The sequence below is a fragment of the Dendropsophus ebraccatus genome, chromosome 1, assembly GCF_027789765.1.
Source record: "Dendropsophus ebraccatus isolate aDenEbr1 chromosome 1, aDenEbr1.pat, whole genome shotgun sequence".
NCBI classification, from domain to species: Eukaryota; Metazoa; Chordata; class Amphibia; order Anura; family Hylidae; genus Dendropsophus; species Dendropsophus ebraccatus.
The window spans coordinates 191,031,541-191,050,815 of NC_091454.1; the positions used below are offsets into that span (position 1 = coordinate 191,031,541).

The window sequence follows — 19,275 nt, forward strand, 5'->3', positions numbered from 1 at the left end:
GGTCAGGAAATCTATTCGGAGGAAATCGGGACAGATTTTCCTTAAGTGTGAAGGGGGCGTCACACAGGAACTTCACATAACACATATACCATGCTCCATAATTGTGATATGATGGGCACTACACATATTTGCTATAACGGACGGGACAGTAGTGGTGGCAGCTCCTCTTTAATATGATTGCGTACCGCTCCTTTAAGGACATGCATCCAGCTTTGCTTCATATCCATAGTATTGCTCCCCTTCCTATCCCTATCAGGGGTCTATGGTGGGTGACAGGCCTGGACACAGCCTCATCCATCAGCTAGCAGGGCTATGCTGGACCTGACATGTTCTCAGGGATTTTGCACTGCAGCAATGTTCAAAATCACGTGGTGCCCCCATAGTCACGTGGTCTGTCAGCCAACCACATTACGTAATGCGTTCTATATCCAGAGACAATACACTGCTACGTCACAGAGGGGGTCCCTGCTGTGAGTGACAGCTCCGCCAGTGACGTCATCGCTTCCAAATGAACGGCTCCAGGACTATATATACATGAGGATGCGCATATATATATATATATATATATATATATATATATATATATATACACACACACAATATATATATATACACAATGCATACACTAGAACCCTGTGGCTGCTAGAACCCGTCTGGTAGCCCGTGCCTGTGCACGGTAAGCAGGCTGCAGTCCACGCCACTTCCGCGCACACATGTACACGGACACGTATCGCTCCCTTCACGCTATCTACATATTTAGCGATCTATAGCCCGGTGATGACGTCACTACATCCACGGATGGGACACATTTCCAGCAGAGGTCCTATCAAATGGGTGAACAGCTGAGGGGGCGTGTCCATCCCCACATGGGTGTGTCACTGGCAATACAACTGCCCAATTACAGCCAAAGTCTGTTGACAGCAATTCCTGCCCCTCCCTTAGATGCTCCATTGGTCGGCCCCATGTGTCATCCCGACCAATAGGAACGAAGGGGAGGGGACTGTGCCGTGGAAACGTGACCAATCCGCTTTCGCCACTGTGCCAGTGGGCGGGGCTGCGCAGGCGATCAAGGGGCGTGTTTTGCAGGAGCAGATAAACAACAATCCCAGCACTTCCCCCATAGACTCGGTTACTTAGACACCGGGGACGAGGCTGAGGACATTGAGCGACGAGCCCGGCACACGCTGTACCCTTCCTCAGCCGCCAATCTGTCACCTCCTCCACCGGTACACCGTGCCCTGTCACCACCACTTCTCTCTCCTCCTCCCTGGTGCTGGAAATATGGCGGCCTCGGTCTGTGTCAACATCCAGATGCTGCTGGAGGCGGCGGAGTATCTGGAGCGGAGGGAGAGAGGTGAGATGTGTACGGTGCTGGGGCTGTGTGCTGTGTGTGCAGCAGGAACATGGGGTCCTCCTGCCCTGATCTCATACACACCTCTATATTCTATATGGGGCTGCTGCATGTATGGCAATGTATACAGTGTGTGTATATATATATATATATTACACTGTACATTATAAGGGAACACCTATGTGGAAAGAACATCATGGCTTCCGTATGCATATGTGCCTATACATTATATATGACCCGCACTATACATATACATACATGCATGCGGAAATAATCAGCCTTGACTGTCATATATAATACATAGCGTGTACGTGTATATATAGTATATACCTAGATATACATACACAGATAAACCTATATACACGCGCGTATATATATATATATATATATATATATATATATATATATATAAAATACATGTGCAGATATACATTCATGGATAAACCTGCACATATATATATATATATATATATATATATATATATATATATATATATATATATGAACGTGTCTGTGTGTGTATATATATATATATATATATATATGTATACATAAAACGATATATACAGTACGTACATGTGTATGTGTATATATATATATATATATATATATATATATCTATATCGTGCTCACAGACATGCATGCCCATCATTCTGTGTATCCCGTGCATGATGTAGCCCTCCTTGTGACCATTATTTTGCATGCATGTACTGATACGCATGTATATTGTATGTAGCCACAATCCATCTGTGTACAGGGCACTATACACAATACTCATACATATGTTGACAGATCTCATGTGTGGGCACATACCTAACATACACGTGATTACACTCGGTGGAGAGTGCAGTCCGCATAGCATAGACCGCGTATACGAAACAACTGTAATAATGCTATCTAGTATATACGTATGTGAATGTGTCAATATTTTGCAGTCCTATATATAAATATCTTGCAGTGCCATATATATGAATATTTGGCAGTCCTATATATATAAATATTTGCCAGTCCTATATATTTGGCAGTCCCATATATAAATATTTGGCAGTCCTTCTATGTCTCTATAGATAAATATTTATTAATAAATATTTTGCAGTCGATATTAATAAATACTATGCAGTCCTCTCCTCCATTGTATGGTGCACGGAGGAGCAGCATTATTTATGTGCACGTCCCCTGCTGCTGCTGCGCTTCCTATGCACGTTCACAGTCATCGCCATGAGCCCTGGTGTAGTCATGAGTGCACCTGTGAGTGATCCCGTTTACATGCCCTGTTAATCACGTTACAACCTGCTATTAACATTACAGGCTGCTCAGGCCTCTTGTGATTCAGTGGAGATGCCAGGCTGCTCAGTCAGATGCCATGCCCGTCACGGCACATGCCTGGATGGTCCACATTGAGTGCAGCTAATGCCGTCTCCACAAACATGCCCACAGCCAGTCCTCTAATCCCCAGCTATACTTGGCACTGCCAAGCGCTGGCATTACAGTGAAAGCATTAATTACCGGGCAGCATCTCTCCGTAATAGTTGTTAATTATTCTCCAAATATTTTGCACTTGTACCGGCTACCTATTATTATGGTAATACATTGAATCATTCACGGGATGCAGCAGTGTGCTGCATGAAAATGGAGCCCGGCTCTTCTCATCCTCCGCTCTGGTCTATGGCAGCTCCTGCTAGGAACATTTGCATTATAAAGAAAGGTGTCCTGTGTATAGAGGTCTGCAGCATAGGGGGGCACAGGCAGGAATCATTATGTGTGTGTGTGTGTTACTAGCGGTCAACACTACAGATTCTAGAGGGGGGAGGGGATAGTGATAATGCTGTGCTGGGAGCTGTATATTTTTATTTTTTTATGATTTGGCCATTATAATATATCTAAAATGTCTGCTCTGCTTCTGCAGCTATTACCTAACACATGGCAATTCCGGCATGAACAATTCTAGTTGTCATAGGCATTATGCTCATTTTGTATCAGTGATCCCCAACCTGCTCCAGTACTACAACTCCCAGCATGATTTACTTACATGCATGTAATCATATCCTTAGATGATGCAGCATCTACTATTGGCTACGAGTGGTAGGTGTCCCAGTATCTGAGCATCAGGACCATCTTCAGGATGGTAGAACAGTCATAGCTTTGTGGCATCATTCACTACCCTTAGTTGGGGGGGGTGACAGTCTAGTTTTCTCATTCTCCTGTATACTTTAGGGTCAACTTAGAAAAAAAATTTGAAATCCCAGTCAACCAGGTGAAGAATATAAAAAAATGGTTGCGGATGTTGCCCTGGTGTGGTGTAAACCAGTTGCTGCAAACCATGCTGGTCATGCTTTGTGATCAGGATATCACTGGTTAGTGCACATGGTGTACTAGATGTCAACACAGATCCCCATCACTGAGGAAGAGGGGTAGAAGTCAGTCACTCCTGATGCTCGGGTACCATGAGGCCTGCTACATCCTGTACAAAGATGGAGAGATACCTATGTAGGGGCTATCCCAGTCTGAGGGCCCTTGCACACTATGGAAATTGCGTGAATAGCTCAGCCTGGATTCCGTAGCTCGCCACTCCCAACCCCGCACTCCCGCTTGAATTTCCACCGATCCCATACCCTCCTTTCTATGGTCAGGCAGATTCTGCCGTGTACCCAAAGAATCGACATGTCAATTCTTTGGGCGGACGGCCGAATCCGCATGAGCCTAGAATGAAGTCTGTGGGATCGGTGGAAATTCAAGCGGGAGCGCGGGATTTGGAGTGGCGAGCTACGAAATCCCCAGATGTTCAAGCGGGAGGGCGCACGGAATCCGCGGCAAGTTACCTGTGCGAATTCTGTAGTGTGCAAGGACCCTGATGAAGATAGGTTCTGTAGATTTTGGGTACTCTACTATAAGGCCCAATGATCACATGATGCAGATTCAGCCCTAAGGAGTCCAGGAAAATACAGCCTATGGCTCACCGCTAATAACTAAACTAATATTATAGCGATGCTCCACAGCTATTTCCAGCGTTACTTCCCTGTGAGCACCATCGCAATATCATTGCTGTGGATCACATCTTATAATCTGCCAGTGTTTTGTTATATTTTACGGTTCAGGGAAGAAAAAGAGTGCTGCACCTCACACCTATGGCTGATACTAGTACCATAGGTACTGACTGGCACAGTGTGGACTTAGTGTAGGGACCCATGTGTATCAGATACCTGCACGCGGTACATGGGGCAGTGTGGCTTGATCAATTCACATACAGAATTCTGATGTTTTTTAATGCAGCCGAGAGGTACTAGTATCAGCCATAGGTGTGAGGTGCAGCACTCTTTTTCTTCCCTGAACCGCATTTTGTTATATTTTGCTTCCTTCTTTTTAGTGCTATTTAGAATATCGTGTTGTATTGTATATATTTTATGTTGCACTTGCTGTTTTATTGCTATATATTTATATTCTTGTATTTGTTGTGATGGGGTTGTTCGTCTTCAGAGACACCTCCCTTTGTCATATGTGCTTAGAGAGCGCAGGTTAAATGAGTTACCCGGTTAACGTTTGTGTCTCTCGTGTCGCACGCAGAAGCCGAGCATGGTTATGCTTCCATGTTGCCTTACAATAGCAAGGAGAGGGACAGCTTGAAGAGAAAAAGCAAATCGAAAAAAAGCAGCAGTAGCAGGTAAGCTGGGCCTTGTGATGTGCTCCCGTCACTGGGAGTTTTGCTTGCTGCTCACATGCGATCCACATGTGACGTTTGGCAACACCCCCCCGTGGATTTGTGCCTTCATTGAGAAACCTCTTGTGATTCTTGCTCTTGTTTTCTTGTGAAAAATGTGTCTGAGCTGTTAAAGCAGCGAGAATGAAAAGCAGATTGGCCTGGCAAGTGACTAGAATACGAGGTGAGACGTCTCAGGTATAGTGTGAGGACGGCGATGCCGCTGAAACTCGGATATTAAAGCAGGAATCAAATAAAAAAATGCAATTAAACGTAAAAATTATAGTCAAAGCATAAAATATGTGTAAATTGATCTTCACGGTCAAAGTGGTTTTATTTAATAGCGGTCTTTGCCCTCGTTGCCACCAATGCTATAAATGTGTGGAGACATTTCATGGATTTAATAAGTTGCTCTGAGCTTTCTTAATATTGTGCCATTTCGTGGTGTAGGATTATTATATACGGCAGATTCACTTAAGGATCTAAGTCTGGATTGTGTGGAGGAAAGAAGAGAAAGGGGCATGAGCGAAACCTTTATATATGTTAAAGGGGTTGTCCAGCGCTACAAAAACATGGCCACTTTTACCCCTCTCGTCTCCAGTTCAGGTGTGGGTTGCAATTAAAGGAGTTATCCAGCGCTACAAAAAACATGGCCACTTTTCCCCCTCTCTTGTCTCCAGATTGGGTGGGGTTTCAAACTCAGTTCCATTGAAGTAAATGGAGCTTAAAGGGGTTATCCAGCTCTACAAAAACATGGCCACTTTTCCCCCTACTGTTGTCTCCAGTTCAGGTGTGGTTTGCAATTAAGCTCCATTTACTTCAATGGAACTGAGTTTCAAAACCCCGCCCAATCTGGAGACAACAGTAGGGGGAAAGTGGCCATGTTTTTGTAGCGCTGGATAACCCCTTTAATTGCTAACCACACTTGAACTGGAGACAAGAAAGGGGGAAAAGTGGCCATGTTTTTGTAGCACTGGATAACCCCTTTAAGCTTCATTTAATTTAATAGAACTGAGTTCCAAACCTCACCCAATCTAGAAACAAGAGTGGTGCAAAAGTAGCCATGTTTTTGTAGCACTGGATAACCCCTTTAAAGAGCTAAATAAGGTTCAGGAGGGAACTGAACACAAGAACAAGGGGACACAATCTGGGGTTAGTTGGGGGAAAGATCAGAAACAACAATGAAAATATTACTTTAAGGATAGAGTAGTTGATACCTGGAACAAACTTCCAGCAGCTGTGGTAAGTAAACCTCCCTGGGATAAACATATGTCTATCCTAAGGTAGTAAAAAAAGGAAATAATATAAGGGCGGACTAGATGGACCAGGTGGTCTTTTTCTGTCGACAATCTTCTATATCATGTTTCTAGGTACAGATAATAGCGACTCCTGTGTATATTATCTGCTGCATAAGAAATCTGCAGGATATCCAAGTGTAAATAAACACTTATTGTTTATTGATGCACACTTATTGCTACCACTATTATTATTTTTTATACTTTTATTCATTTCTTATGTATACCCACCAACATTCTTTCAATCCCACCAGGTATGCATACCTGATGTCCCCCTCCCACCCAGTCTTCTGACATTGCTCCTTTCACTTTGTTGTAGCAGTGGTGGGGGGTCTTAGTACACCCACCCACACTGATCGAATAAAGAAGGAAAACACCACGCTTCACATCAACATTTCTAGGCTTTCTGATATTTTGGCAAAAATCCTTAGGTCTACGGATATATTCTTGCTAGCAAATATACTGTAAACCTGACCTGCTTAACGCTCTGCATTGAGTCCTGGTGGCTGGAGAAGATGGATGTGGCCCTAATGCTGTATCCATGTTTCCCAGGCAGCCCTACGGCGGCATCCATCATCCCCAGCCAACAGGAGTCAAATGCAGACTGTTCAGCCTTTCACGAAACGGAACTTACTGTAGTCTCGCTCAGCTCTAGTTATGTCTACTTGTGAGGTACTGTGGCATATTATGGCCTAAAAGAAGTCTCTACATATCCATAATAATTACCGACTCCCAATTAGAAGTCGGAAGGAACTGTCCCCCTTTCTATTAGACAGTTGGAATCTGCCTCATAAAGGATTCTTGCCTTCCTCTGGATCGACGCAGTAGGGTTTTTTTGTTTTTCTTTTAACCATGTGAACTGACAGACATTTTGCCATTGACTACTATGCATCCCAGTGGGAAAAAATTGATGTTTTTGAGGTGTAAAAAGACAATTTTTTTTTTGTTCATAGCACGGCGCAGCTTTAATTTTTTAAGAGCAGAATATAAACTGAAAGCTGCACTGTGATTGGTACAAGCAGAGCTTGTTGCCCATAGTAACCAGATGACATTTTCCGGCCTACACCTTTAAAGGTTATAATCTGGACGGTTCCTATGGGCAACCATGTATTGTGTATTCGTTTTAGAGATAGATAATACTAATAATTGTTATAAATTAGAGTTTATTATGATTGTTGTAGTCTTTGCAGTTTTGGGCCTCCCCCATTTTTTACAGCTATTCTGTGTATTTCCCTTTACTAATTTCCCCCATGGATTCTATTCACCGTATGGAAATGTGACCGCCGTAACCATGGCGACATAGGGCAGGATGTTGTCGTTGTCCCGGCCATGTGCATTGCGGAGGTGACAGATGACAAGGTCGCGCAGAGTTCGGATCTATTGGGACATCCCTGGTGAACAGTGTAAAAAAGCCACTGACACGACTATAACACGAGGCTGGTGACACGGCTGATATACAACTCCAAATGTAAATCCTAATTCTATAACACGGGCCAACACTGGTCGCCGACTACTGCCGCAGTGACACAAATTACAGCTGACAGTTGCCATAGAAACCACATTTATAATTTGCACCGTGCAATAAAATAGGTTAATAGACAATAGCACTGTAGCATCTGATCTATAGGGGCCCTGTGGGAATACACATCCAGACAGGAACGGGGCCTTGGAGGTGGCATGTTTTATGCATAGAAAGTATGTAAACAAGAAGGGGCAGAATGGCTGTATATTTATAGCTGGACATCGATCTGATGGGATATATCAATAAATCATTCCCATCAATGAAAGACTTCCATGTCAGTCTCGTAATCGTTTTGTTTATCCCCTTCTTCAAACCTAATGGCACCAGCTGGTGCGGGAGAAAATACACTTCTTATAGGGATTGTACCTTGAAGACTCTTTTAACCCCCTTTTTAAAGGGGTTCTCCAGAATTAGAAAAAAAAAAACTGCTTTTTTTTCCCCAAAACAGTGCTGCACCTGTCTTCAGGTTGTGTGTGGTATTACAACTCAGCTCTATTTACTTGATTGAACTGAGCTGCAAGACCACAAGGACTGTGCTGTGTTGTTTCTGGAAGAAAGCTGCTATGAATTTCTATTATTTGGTAGCTCCTTTAAAGCGACTCTGTACCCACAATCTGACCCCCCAAACCACTTGTACCTTCAGATAGCTGCTTTTAATCCAAGATCTGTCCTGGGGTCCGTTCGGCAGGGGATGCAGTTATTGTCATAAAAACAACTTTTAATCCTGCAGCGCTCTGTCTAACGGCGGGGGCTTACATTTGTATATGCATTAGGCTCGCACCACCTCTCTGTCCTTCCTCCCCACCTTCCTCATCATTAGGAATGCTCCAGGCAGATTGCTTCCTATTCCCCACCTGTGTGTATAATGAACATGGGCTGGATCGTTAATACACCTATGCAAAGCTCAAACAGCAGTAAATGTTCCTGGATCATTCCTAATGATGAGGAGGGTGGGGAGGAAGGACGGAGAGGTGGTGCCAGCCTAATGCATATACAAATGTAAGCCCCCGCCGTTAGACACAGTGCTGCAGGATTAAAAGTTGTTTTTATGACAATAACTGCATCCCCTGCTGAACGAACACCAGGACAGATCTTGAATTAAAAGCAGCTATCTGACGGTACAAGTGGTTTCAGTGGACAAATTGTGGGTACAGAGTCGCTTTAAGTAGAAGCCAATCTTATTGGAAATTGGTGATTAGCAGTGATTGCTGACCATACTTTTTTTCCTGCAAATACCTATGCAGGGGAAGTGTAATGTTATATTTTACCCATCAACATAAATGGCCAACCCTGTAATGTATAAACAAGTTGTCAAAACTTCTGTTACTTAATGTTGCCTGAGCCAAAATGTAATTGGGGTGGACCCCAGTGTCTTCTCCTTGCCCCTTCATGCTTTCTTGGGAAAGATCTATCAATCACAAATTCACCAGGGACCACTCTGATGATAGCATGGACACAATGGCAGGGCTCCCTCTAATGTCCACATGCCACAATATGGGGATCGACCAAGCATCGTTTTTCACGTCTGTTTTGACAAGTAAGTCATACTGGATAGTGAACGTTACTTGTAAAGTAACAAGCCTTGGTCAGCCAAGTAATGAAACATGGAGTATTACCATGATATATCTGAGGGTTTGTCTAGGTGTATAACATTAGACCTCTGCTCGGAGGATAGATCTAATAGTAGGCATCACACGTGATCAGAAAAGACATGGGTCACCATCTCAATCTCCAGCTTAACCGTTTAATCAGCACGAGCTTGTCAATAGGGGAATTGACTAAGATCCTATTTACTTCTAATCTGTGTCTTCATTGATGGGACTCCCTGCTGGATGGCTGAGAACTGCCAGAGGGTATCTATCCGAGGTGGATTAACATCTGCCTGCGGTGCTGCGCCCTGCGCTGGATGCACAACACTGCAGGGACACAATGACAAAATATGATAAATTACTGATGCAACCACTAAAATGGTGCAAGCACAAATCCCCAAAGCCTATCATCATCTGCCAATCATTAGATCCCTTCCATATAATACTGCAGCTGACTGCACCCATTCCATCCCCCAGAAGGGTTATTGCTGAGCCTTCTACTGACTCCAGCAATGGAGATTTATAAGCACAGTTGCATCTTGTTTTTTCCTGTAGGGCTGGTATATTATTTCTGCACCCAGGAGATCAGGATGAATTGTGCAATGGGGCCAATCTAGGTAGCGGAGTACTGTGATCATTACCATCTATGAGGGTCCCGGAATGACTCGTGAACCTGGCCATACACTAATGATTTAGATTTTATCTCTATGGTGAATGTCTTGTTAATAGTCGGTCTGGATAAATTATCATGTTGACATACATCATATTATGATACCAGTAGTTGGAGAGAGTAAATATCCGGCACAGTCCTATTCCCATACAATACTAAGCCTGGGATCACACTGCGTTTTTGCAATCCGTTGAACGTATCCGATTTAAATTGGTTACTTTTAACGAACAGAAAAACGTAGTCAACAATACTTTTTTGTGTCCGTTAAAAAAACCCCTCCGTTTCTATCTGTTTTTTTTTTTTTTAAAATGGAAGTCAATTAAAAAAAAAAACGGATCCAAACTGATGACACACAATTGCATTAGTTTTTGCATCCATTTTTTCCATAAAACGCATATGTTAAACGGATTGCAAAAACGCAGTGTGAACCCAGCCTAATTTGCGAAGTGTGTGTATATAGGAGTTTGCAGCCAGCCCAGCGGGACAAAAGTCAGGTGACCAATGTGGTGCTCTGCCCCAATAAGACATCAATTGTAGCAAGTAAATAAGTGAACGGGCGGCACTCACCTATTCATGCAAGTGATCTTTTATTGAAGTTATAATCACCGACAAAACATAGTGGGAGACAACATGATATAGCAGGGGCGTTCCAAAGGTGCCGATTCGTTTCGCACGGCTTGCACTTCTACTGGCCTGATATAACCTATTATATAACTGTTATATCAAGCCAGTAGAAGCGCAAGTCGTGTGAAACAGGCTGTCGAGTGTGGAATGCCCCTGCTATATTGTGTTGTCTCCCGCTATGTTTTATCAGTGATTATAACTTCAAAAAAGACCACTTGTATGAATAGGTGAGTGCCGCCTGTTCACTTATCTACCTGCTACAATATTATGATATCAGATTGGCTTCTACTTTGCTTTGGTTAATATTAAAAAGGTCACAATGGAGAGACAAACAGTTGGCAAATGCCGCAGCTGTCATGAACGTCTTATACCAGCGACTGCACTTGACATCTACTAAAAGGGTCTACTTTTCTTTTTTTCTTTTTTTTTTTTAACGTGATAAATATCAGAATCTACTCCAGTGACCACCGGCTCACCCAGCTGTTGCAGAACTACAATTCCCATCATGCCTGGACAGCCAAAGCTAAAGCTTTGGCTGTTCAGGCATGATGGGAATTGAAGTTTTGCAACAGCTGGATGGCTGCAGGATCCCCCATCCCTTAACTACTCCCGTCTAATATCTCTCGTGTATAGACGGCCTCAGCAATCTAATAAATCCATTAAAAAAAACAAGGCGCCATTTACGCGTATATAATAAATCAGAAGTCTTCTATACAAAGTGGTATTTACTAAGATTTTTACATAATCTGTGTTGACTACTCCCCTGCTATTTATAGGTCTATAAGCAAATGAAATCCTGAAATAGAAGTAGTACTGATCCTCCTGCACACCAGTGAAGTAGTATCACATCTTGTTAGTAATTAGAGCACTAAGCACTATTAGGCGGTATTGACCCAATACTCTGACTTGATACAGGTTTTCGATGCTTGGTGTTCTTAGCTGCTCAATGCAAAGGGATAATCCTGTGGCTGGATTGTGCAACCTATAAAGCGTGCCCCATGCCCTGAAATTTTACACAACCTTGTGCACTAGTTCTTTTATATACTTGGTTCTTTATTTTCTTACAGTACGTTTGTTCTAGTTACAATATGTTATCATGCATGTTATAGATAACTACTGTGTTGTGCATTGACCTAATAGGGTAGGTTTTCATGGGGCCCTATTTTACTTGAGGAATACAATCTTTGTATTCATCATTAGATGCCTTGTTACAAAGTTGTCGTCCACTAGGCGGACTAGTTCAAATATGGTGCCACTCTTTCCATAAAGTGCATGAGGCTGGGAACTTGACACATTTCCATCCATCGTGTAGGGTTGTCCCAACTATAGTACTAATCTCCTATCTTAGACGGGTGACTATATACTGTCATCATGTTGTGACTGAATGGTTGTATCAAACACGGCCGTTCAAAGGGCAGCACTTAGTGAGTCGTGAGCAATTCTTTCCTTGTTGTTTAGGTTTTTCTACGTAATAAGTGTCATTTTCATACCATCCTGTAAAAATGACATCTTAATGTAATCTAACACCTCTGGGCGTCAATGTAATCTCTTAGGAATGCGTCTTCCCTATAAGAAGTAGAAAGTTGGCTATAAGCTCAGGTGCCGGTGCCATTTATATGATGTCTGTCACAGGTTCTGTCTTTAGTAAATACATGAATCACCCCATCGAAACACCAGCCCTTATCTCAACACCTACTCCTTTCTGCTACCCGTGTTTTTCAGGTTTGTTCACATGTCGCTAGAGTCTTGCCAATAATTGCTCTCAAGTTGTGGATTTGAGTAGAAGAGGAAACACCTTAGCGGGATACAGGCATGATAGCTGCGTGTTACCTCTTAGATCTTATGGATCTGCTTAATTTATAGAGGAGTCTAGTGACCACGATCTCCTGATGTCACATTGGTGGAGACCACTGCTGTACAGAACTAAAATGTCCATGCTTCATCCTTAAAGGGGTTTTGCCACCATGGATGCCTTATCTTCAGAATGTGGAGTATAGTTGAGCGGAGAGGAAGAACTGTTCCGGTTCGGCAATGATCTTTGAAACCGAACGCTCTGCATTGGACTCCCTGAGGTTGTAGACGTTGAACGCCGCCCTAGGGAGTCCTGAAAAACATGGATACAGCCATAGGCCATAGGAGAACGTTGCCGAACCTGACCAGTTCAGCCTCTCCACTCAACTCTAATAGGAAATAAATGTCGGACTGGAAGGAGGCCAACTGGGATCTCAAGAACCTAACTCTGACTTGACTGCTGCCCCATTCATTGCTTGTGGGGGCACTGTACATAGCTTAGTACAGTACTTGGCTATCTTTAGAACTCCCATGGGCAATAGATGGAGTGGTGACCTGGTCTGCGTACTGCCGCTCCAATCATAGTCCTTTTCGAGAGTCTGTTATCGAAATCACAGGGAGTCCAAGTGATCACATACTAGTCTCCATATTCCATGGTGTGTTGACGGAAGTCCGTTGAAAATTTGTATGAAAGTATTGTATTGCCCCCGAAAGTTATACAAATCACCAATATACACTTATTATGGGAAATAAAGTGATTTTTTTTCCCTGCACTTACTACTGCATCAAGGCTTCACTTCCTGGATAAAATGGTGATGTCACTTCCTGGATAACATGGTGATGTCACGACCCGACTCACAGAGCTGTGCGGGCTGTGGCTGCTGGAGAGGATGATGGCAGAGGGACACAGGGCACTGGGGGGACACTGAGCATCCCCCTGCCATCATCCTCTCCAGCAGCCACAGCCCCCACAGCTCTGGGAGTCGGGTCGTGACATCACCATGTTATGCAGGAAGTGAAGCCTTGATGCAGTAATAAGTGCTGGGAAAAAAAAGCACTTTATGTGCATTTCCTGTAATAAGTGTATATTGGTGATTTGTATAACTTTTGGGGGGGGCAATACAATAGTTTAATGAAAATTTTCACCAGACTTCTCCTTTAAGGAGTTCATGGAAGCCATGTGACTACATTAAGGAGCCTCTATGCCTTTGTACAGGCCCATGTGCACCATCCCTTTACACTTCTATTGTTTTCTTTACTGGTTTTACCAACCACAAATGTTTTTTCCATAATTGTTTGCTCTTCTTTATCTTTAATTACTTCCCTATATTTGACATTAACGACACAATATATATAAAATTAATGCTTCTGATCTTTACTTCCGAGCAGTCTGACATGTTTCTGGGATAACATTTACAGGCCTCTGTGACAGGATTACCTTTCACCCCATCAATATTTTCTCATCTGTTGTGATAAGAAGCCATTGTGCCATTGTGCGGGGCCCGTCTGCCTGTACAAGCTTCTTATCGTCACCTTTTCCTCTGGGTGTCACATTTTCTGCACTGCTGCAAATCCTGTCAATATGACAAAACACGAGTGTGCCTGACATCTCGAGTCCTTACATTGTGAGCCATGTTCTTCGTGCTGACCGCGCACAATAAGCCTTTTTGGGTTTGGACTTAGCCTTTGTTATTGGAATAAGTAATTTGTCTCGGCCTTGGGGGCTATTGATCTAGAAATGCTAATATTAAATGGTCATTCGTATGGTAAGGGGCTGGGAGGAACTCTCCCACAATGAGTAACCTATGCTGATGCCCTTTTCCTCAGCAAAAACATATGCTGCTTATTGTGCATTGGATTTTTTTTTTTGGTACAACATAGGATAGGACCTCATTTTGTCTTGTCAGTATAGTCAGCCAATGGATTTACATATTGAAGCAATTAAAATGTGGATTCATTTCTAAGCCATAGACTAAAACCAATGTAAAAGCATGTTCACACAGTGGATTTTTTTTTTATCTGAAGACTTTGCAGGAGAATCTTTGATTCCTGCCTTATATTATAGCCCCATTTAGTGGAGCTAATCTCACTCTTGGTACCCAATGTAGTTTCCATGCAGACTCCATGTCAAGAAGGGACATGTCACATATTTGTTGTCCACAAGGCAACTTTCAAATTCACCTTGAAAATCGATTGGATACAGATTTCACAAGGAACCTGCATGAAAAATATGGCCATTGTGTAAATATGGCCTAAGGTCTCATGCACTCATATAGAGAATCTGTGTCATACATGATATAATATGGAGATATATTATACCTCTTGGAACACTATAATACATGGGATATACAAAAAATCTGGGCCATCAAATCTGACGCAAATCTGCTGCGGATCCTGTACGTGTGAACGCACCCTTAGGGTCTGTTCACACGTACAGACTCGCTGCGTAAAACTCGCACAGAACTCGCATCAAACTCGCATGAAAGTAGCTGCGTTTTTTGTGGTGTTGAACTTGCCTGTGAAAATCAAAACTCGCATGTAAAAATCGCACCAAACACGCAGCGAAAATACACATACATTGACTTGATAGCAATCAGTATTGCTGTGGATTTATGTGCGAGAAACTCACAGCGATAAATACGCAGCGAGTCTGTACGTGTGAACATGTACTGTTAAGAAATTTATACATGGAGGTGCAATGTTAACAATCCTCATCTAATGATCAAGAACAGTGAAGAACAATTTCAAAGCGCGTCTTCTGCTCTGGAGGACCTCATTACTCAGACAACCCATTAATTTAAATAAGCACTGTGCAATACTTTGTTTCTCCTGTGGGGGTGCTGCAGGGGAATTTAGCACTTTTTTGCCAGTTTACTGGTAAGCGTTGGGGACCCCAGCAGAGAAATACATTGTGATCCTTTTCAAACAAGAAGGAATTTTCCAATGCAGAGAGACCCTTTAAATCTAATTATCTGTTTATTAAGTGATTTTGGCAGATAAGCCATTAGCTAGAGCACTCAAAGTCTTGTCCATAGGACACACCAACAGTCCATTAAAGGGACTATCCAGGATTAGAAAAAACACACTTTATTTCAAAAACATCACCACCCCTGTCCTTGTGTTTTGTTTTTTTTCTTTTCTAAGCCTGGATAACCCCTATTTATGCACTCGTCTAGGTAAGTTGTCAGTGACCACACTGGTTGGTTTACATGCTTTCTTAAATATTTTATACTTCTCCTTGCCATATGGTCTTACATAGCTATGATGTTTTTGTTGCATCTTCACATCTTAGTAAAGTCACTATCCTGCCTGTTGATATTGAGATTTTTGGATGCTTACGGTGATAAGTTAGTAAAACTTGAAGGTGCATCTTCAAGCTTTGGGCCTTTTCCAGCCACGCTCTCGGCCATCGTCACATAAACCAGAATTGAAAATAACAGCATTGTATTATTGAGAAGACAGTGGGCTGTCATACTTCTCTGCTCTGTATGGAATATAATGGAGATCGCACCTAGGCACACCATGTGCTTTACACCTAGTAATAGGTTCACCCACACAATACTCTTCTCGTCTCTGTCAGTAATCCGGCTCGGCTTTAACAAGGCCGTGCTACTAATATTTAAATGACTGTGTAATTGTAAGCCTAATATTAGAGAGGATGTGACTAATTCACTGGTTATTTTTGTATTTCAGATCAACCCATAATGAAATGGAGAAGAACAGGTACGTCCAGTCTCTTTACATGTTTCTTCATCCTCCTCCTCCTCATCATGCTAGCCATCTCTTCCTACACATAGAAGAACCCCTTCTCCACACCTCTTCCTTCTTGACATGTTGAGTTTTTAGCAGTGGCTTCAGAGACGGACCACAAGGTGTCATGTATCACCTGATTCTCTCTTTGAGTCATTACAGATCTATTTTAGTGTCCGTATTGATGTTTTTGTTTGTATTCTTTACCCAATTCTGCTCCACCCTGGTAATTGCCATAATTATTGGGTAGGCTTGTGTTGCATTTCCCTATTCCAAAAAAGTTGATCTACAGGGTCTAGTTTCTACAGTAATGCACTTGATTTTTGTTCACATAGTGCTGGTAAAACTGGACTATTTAGCATATTTTGCTGTATATCTCACATTCCAGTTTACATTAAAAATATTGCTATACATGTCCTTCTATACAGTCTTGCTTTTGTGGTTTGCCCCATCCCAGTCACCTCTCAAAGAGTGTAAATTGATCCTTATATTTGCTGACTGTATTAGTGCCAGTCCATCTGAGAGCAGAGGGAAGTGTCTGGGACTACCAGAGCATACTGTGTATAGGGTAGGCTAAGGATCTGACAGATATTTTACATACATGGGAATGGGATGAACCAGCTACAAGATTCTACCAGTAAACCTTGCATTTTATTCAAATCCTTGTTTATTCTGGAGCTTTGGAGTCCAATGGGTGGTCCTTAGGGAGGACAGTCAGTTATTGAGTAAGACCACCCACCAGACTCCTAAGCACGGAATAAGACAATTCTTTTTACAGAGACATTTTCCAGTTCTGAATTTTTTTTTTTGTGAATTGGTTTCTAAAAAAAATACCATGTACTGTATAGTCAGAGCTGGAAAACAAGCCTAACATACTGTATATTATACATATTATACATATGTACAAAAGCAAAGACTGTAATATGTAGGGAAGGTTGCCTTTTCATCAGTAGAGGGCACAGCAATGTCTGATCACATTTACTGACTATGCAGATTAGTTTCTCCAAACTACTCATTGATTCACCTGTAATATCCTGTTTTCTCTCCTAGGCGGGCTCATTTGCGGCTATGTCTAGAAAAGCTAAAAGTATTAGTACCCTTAGGTCCTGAATCCAACAGACATACCACACTAAGTCTCTTAACAAGAGCAAAGTTGCACATAAAGGTGAGTATGACTGTGGGCCAAGGCACCCTCCACAAAAAGTCTCTATTCACTGTTGACAGTCAATTAATCTGGATTATTTTATCTCCCGTAGAAACTTGAAGATTGTGACCGAAAGTCACAGCACCAAATAGAGCAGCTACAGCGGGAGCAACGGCACTTAAAAAGGCAGCTAGAAAAATTTGGCGTTGAAAGGATAAGAATGGACAGTATAGGGTCGGCAGTGTCATCTGAGAGATCAGATTCCGATCGGGGTGAGTGCTTTCAGACCACGTGGTTTCCCCTCCTTCATTGCATTCTGTGTATGCACATACATCAGAGTTGCCTATTGCACAAGTACATTTGCAATACGTTGTCTCATAGAATAGAGAAGCACACCTATCATTGTAACATCGTGGACGTACGTGCTGTACATTAACTTTGTAATACATACTATCAGGGGGAAGTGGCATCTTCCTCACCTTATAGTTCCCCTTTCTGTGCCTGTAAGCTATTTGTAAATGTTCAGAAACCTGAGAAATCAATTTTGATGGGGGAGGAGGGGGATGCAGCTGCAGTTTCTCAATCCAATCTCATATAATGCTCATAAGATGTATATATTTTTTTTCCACAGAAGAGATTGATGTGGATGTTGAGAGCACAGACTATTTAACAGCAGACCTGGACTGGAGCAGTAGTAGCAGCAGTGCCAGTGACTTGGACGAGAGAGGAAGCCTGCAGAGCATTTGCAGTGACGAAGGTTATTCCAGCGCTGGAATTAAAAGAATAGAACTACAAGACAATCCCAAAGCCAGTGTTACCCTATAAACCATCAGTAAGAGAAGGTGAGGGGAGGGGGGAGAGCTTTCAAGTGTCCCAGCAATTCTTCACCCTCCTTCCCAGTGCTCCTACATCAGAGACTGTCTTATCTAGTGACTGCATTCACTCCATATTCTTGCACGTAACAAAATGCCCACTCAGACTCCCAGCTCTCTGTTTGTTGCTTCCCTTCCCCAGAGCTCCTGAGAGGTATGTGGGTGTCAGTTTACATTTTAAATCACACGCAATCCCATCAGCCATTGTCCTCCAGGAGACTACATTCCAGAAACACAACGAAGCACTCAAATAGGAAAAAAATATATATATATTTATGTACAAGAGGTGCAACAATGCAGCCGTGGTAAAAGATTGTTAACTGCAGACGTGCAGGTGAGTGTGTGCTGCTCACCTTCTGCATCTGTCATCTCCACCCACTAGATTTGACCAAGCACAGAGGTTTTGCTATCTCCCTGCAACACGGAAAGTTTCTTGCATCACCTGGAACACACATCTGGGAGCGGTATGAAGGATTTATGTCGAAAGCATCTTGCTACACCGCAAGGCTTCAGTTTACAGCTATTATACTATCCAATCCGATGCTGCCAGGAGGCTACAGAAGAAGGGACATGTTGTCTCTATTCAGTGATTCTGGCTAAGAACAGTGAGAATGCTGCTAATACACACTAATAAATATGTATATATATATATATATATATATATATATATATATAGATAGATAGTGTGTAAAATCTGTTATAATTTTCACAAGTCTGTGCACCGAATGTTGCACTGAACCCAGCACACTCTAAAGAAACACAAAGCTGGACCTCTCTGGCTTTTTGTGAGATCTGTAAAAGCCACTTTTTTTTGTCAGTTGTTCATTTTGATTTCTCCCCACCCCCGTTTTAGGTTGTTGGTGTCTGTTGTTATGGCTCTATTGTAATTTTATAATGGAGTCTTATCTACTAGCTGTATATGGTTCATGGAATCCCTTGCTTCTAGCAGTACTTTATTAATATTGGCTTATTA

General features: G+C 42.5%; 1 protein-coding gene across 1 annotated transcript; it reads left to right on the top strand.

The window, feature by feature from the left end:
- Positions 1-825: 825 nt before the first annotated feature.
- Positions 826-18,808, top strand: MXD1 (MAX dimerization protein 1). The gene is made up of 6 exons (XM_069942815.1): positions 826-1,354; positions 4,913-5,009; positions 16,230-16,259; positions 17,337-17,451; positions 17,543-17,702; positions 18,062-18,808. The coding sequence occupies exons 1-6, from the start codon at positions 1,282-1,284 to the stop codon at positions 18,253-18,255; spliced, it is 669 nt and encodes a 222-aa protein (XP_069798916.1). The 5' UTR covers positions 826-1,281; the 3' UTR covers positions 18,256-18,808.
- The last annotated feature ends 467 nt before the right edge of the window (positions 18,809-19,275 follow it).

Coding starts and splice junctions, on each gene's coding strand:
- MXD1 (XM_069942815.1), top strand. CDS start 1,282: ATGGCGGCCTCGGTCTGTGTCAACATCCAGATGCTGCTGGAGGCGGCG. Junction 1,355..4,912: donor TCTGGAGCGGAGGGAGAGAG/GTGAGATGTGTA, acceptor TGTCGCACGCAG/AAGCCGAGCATGGTTATGCT. Junction 17,703..18,061: donor GAGATCAGATTCCGATCGGG/GTGAGTGCTTTC, acceptor TTTTTTCCACAG/AAGAGATTGATGTGGATGTT.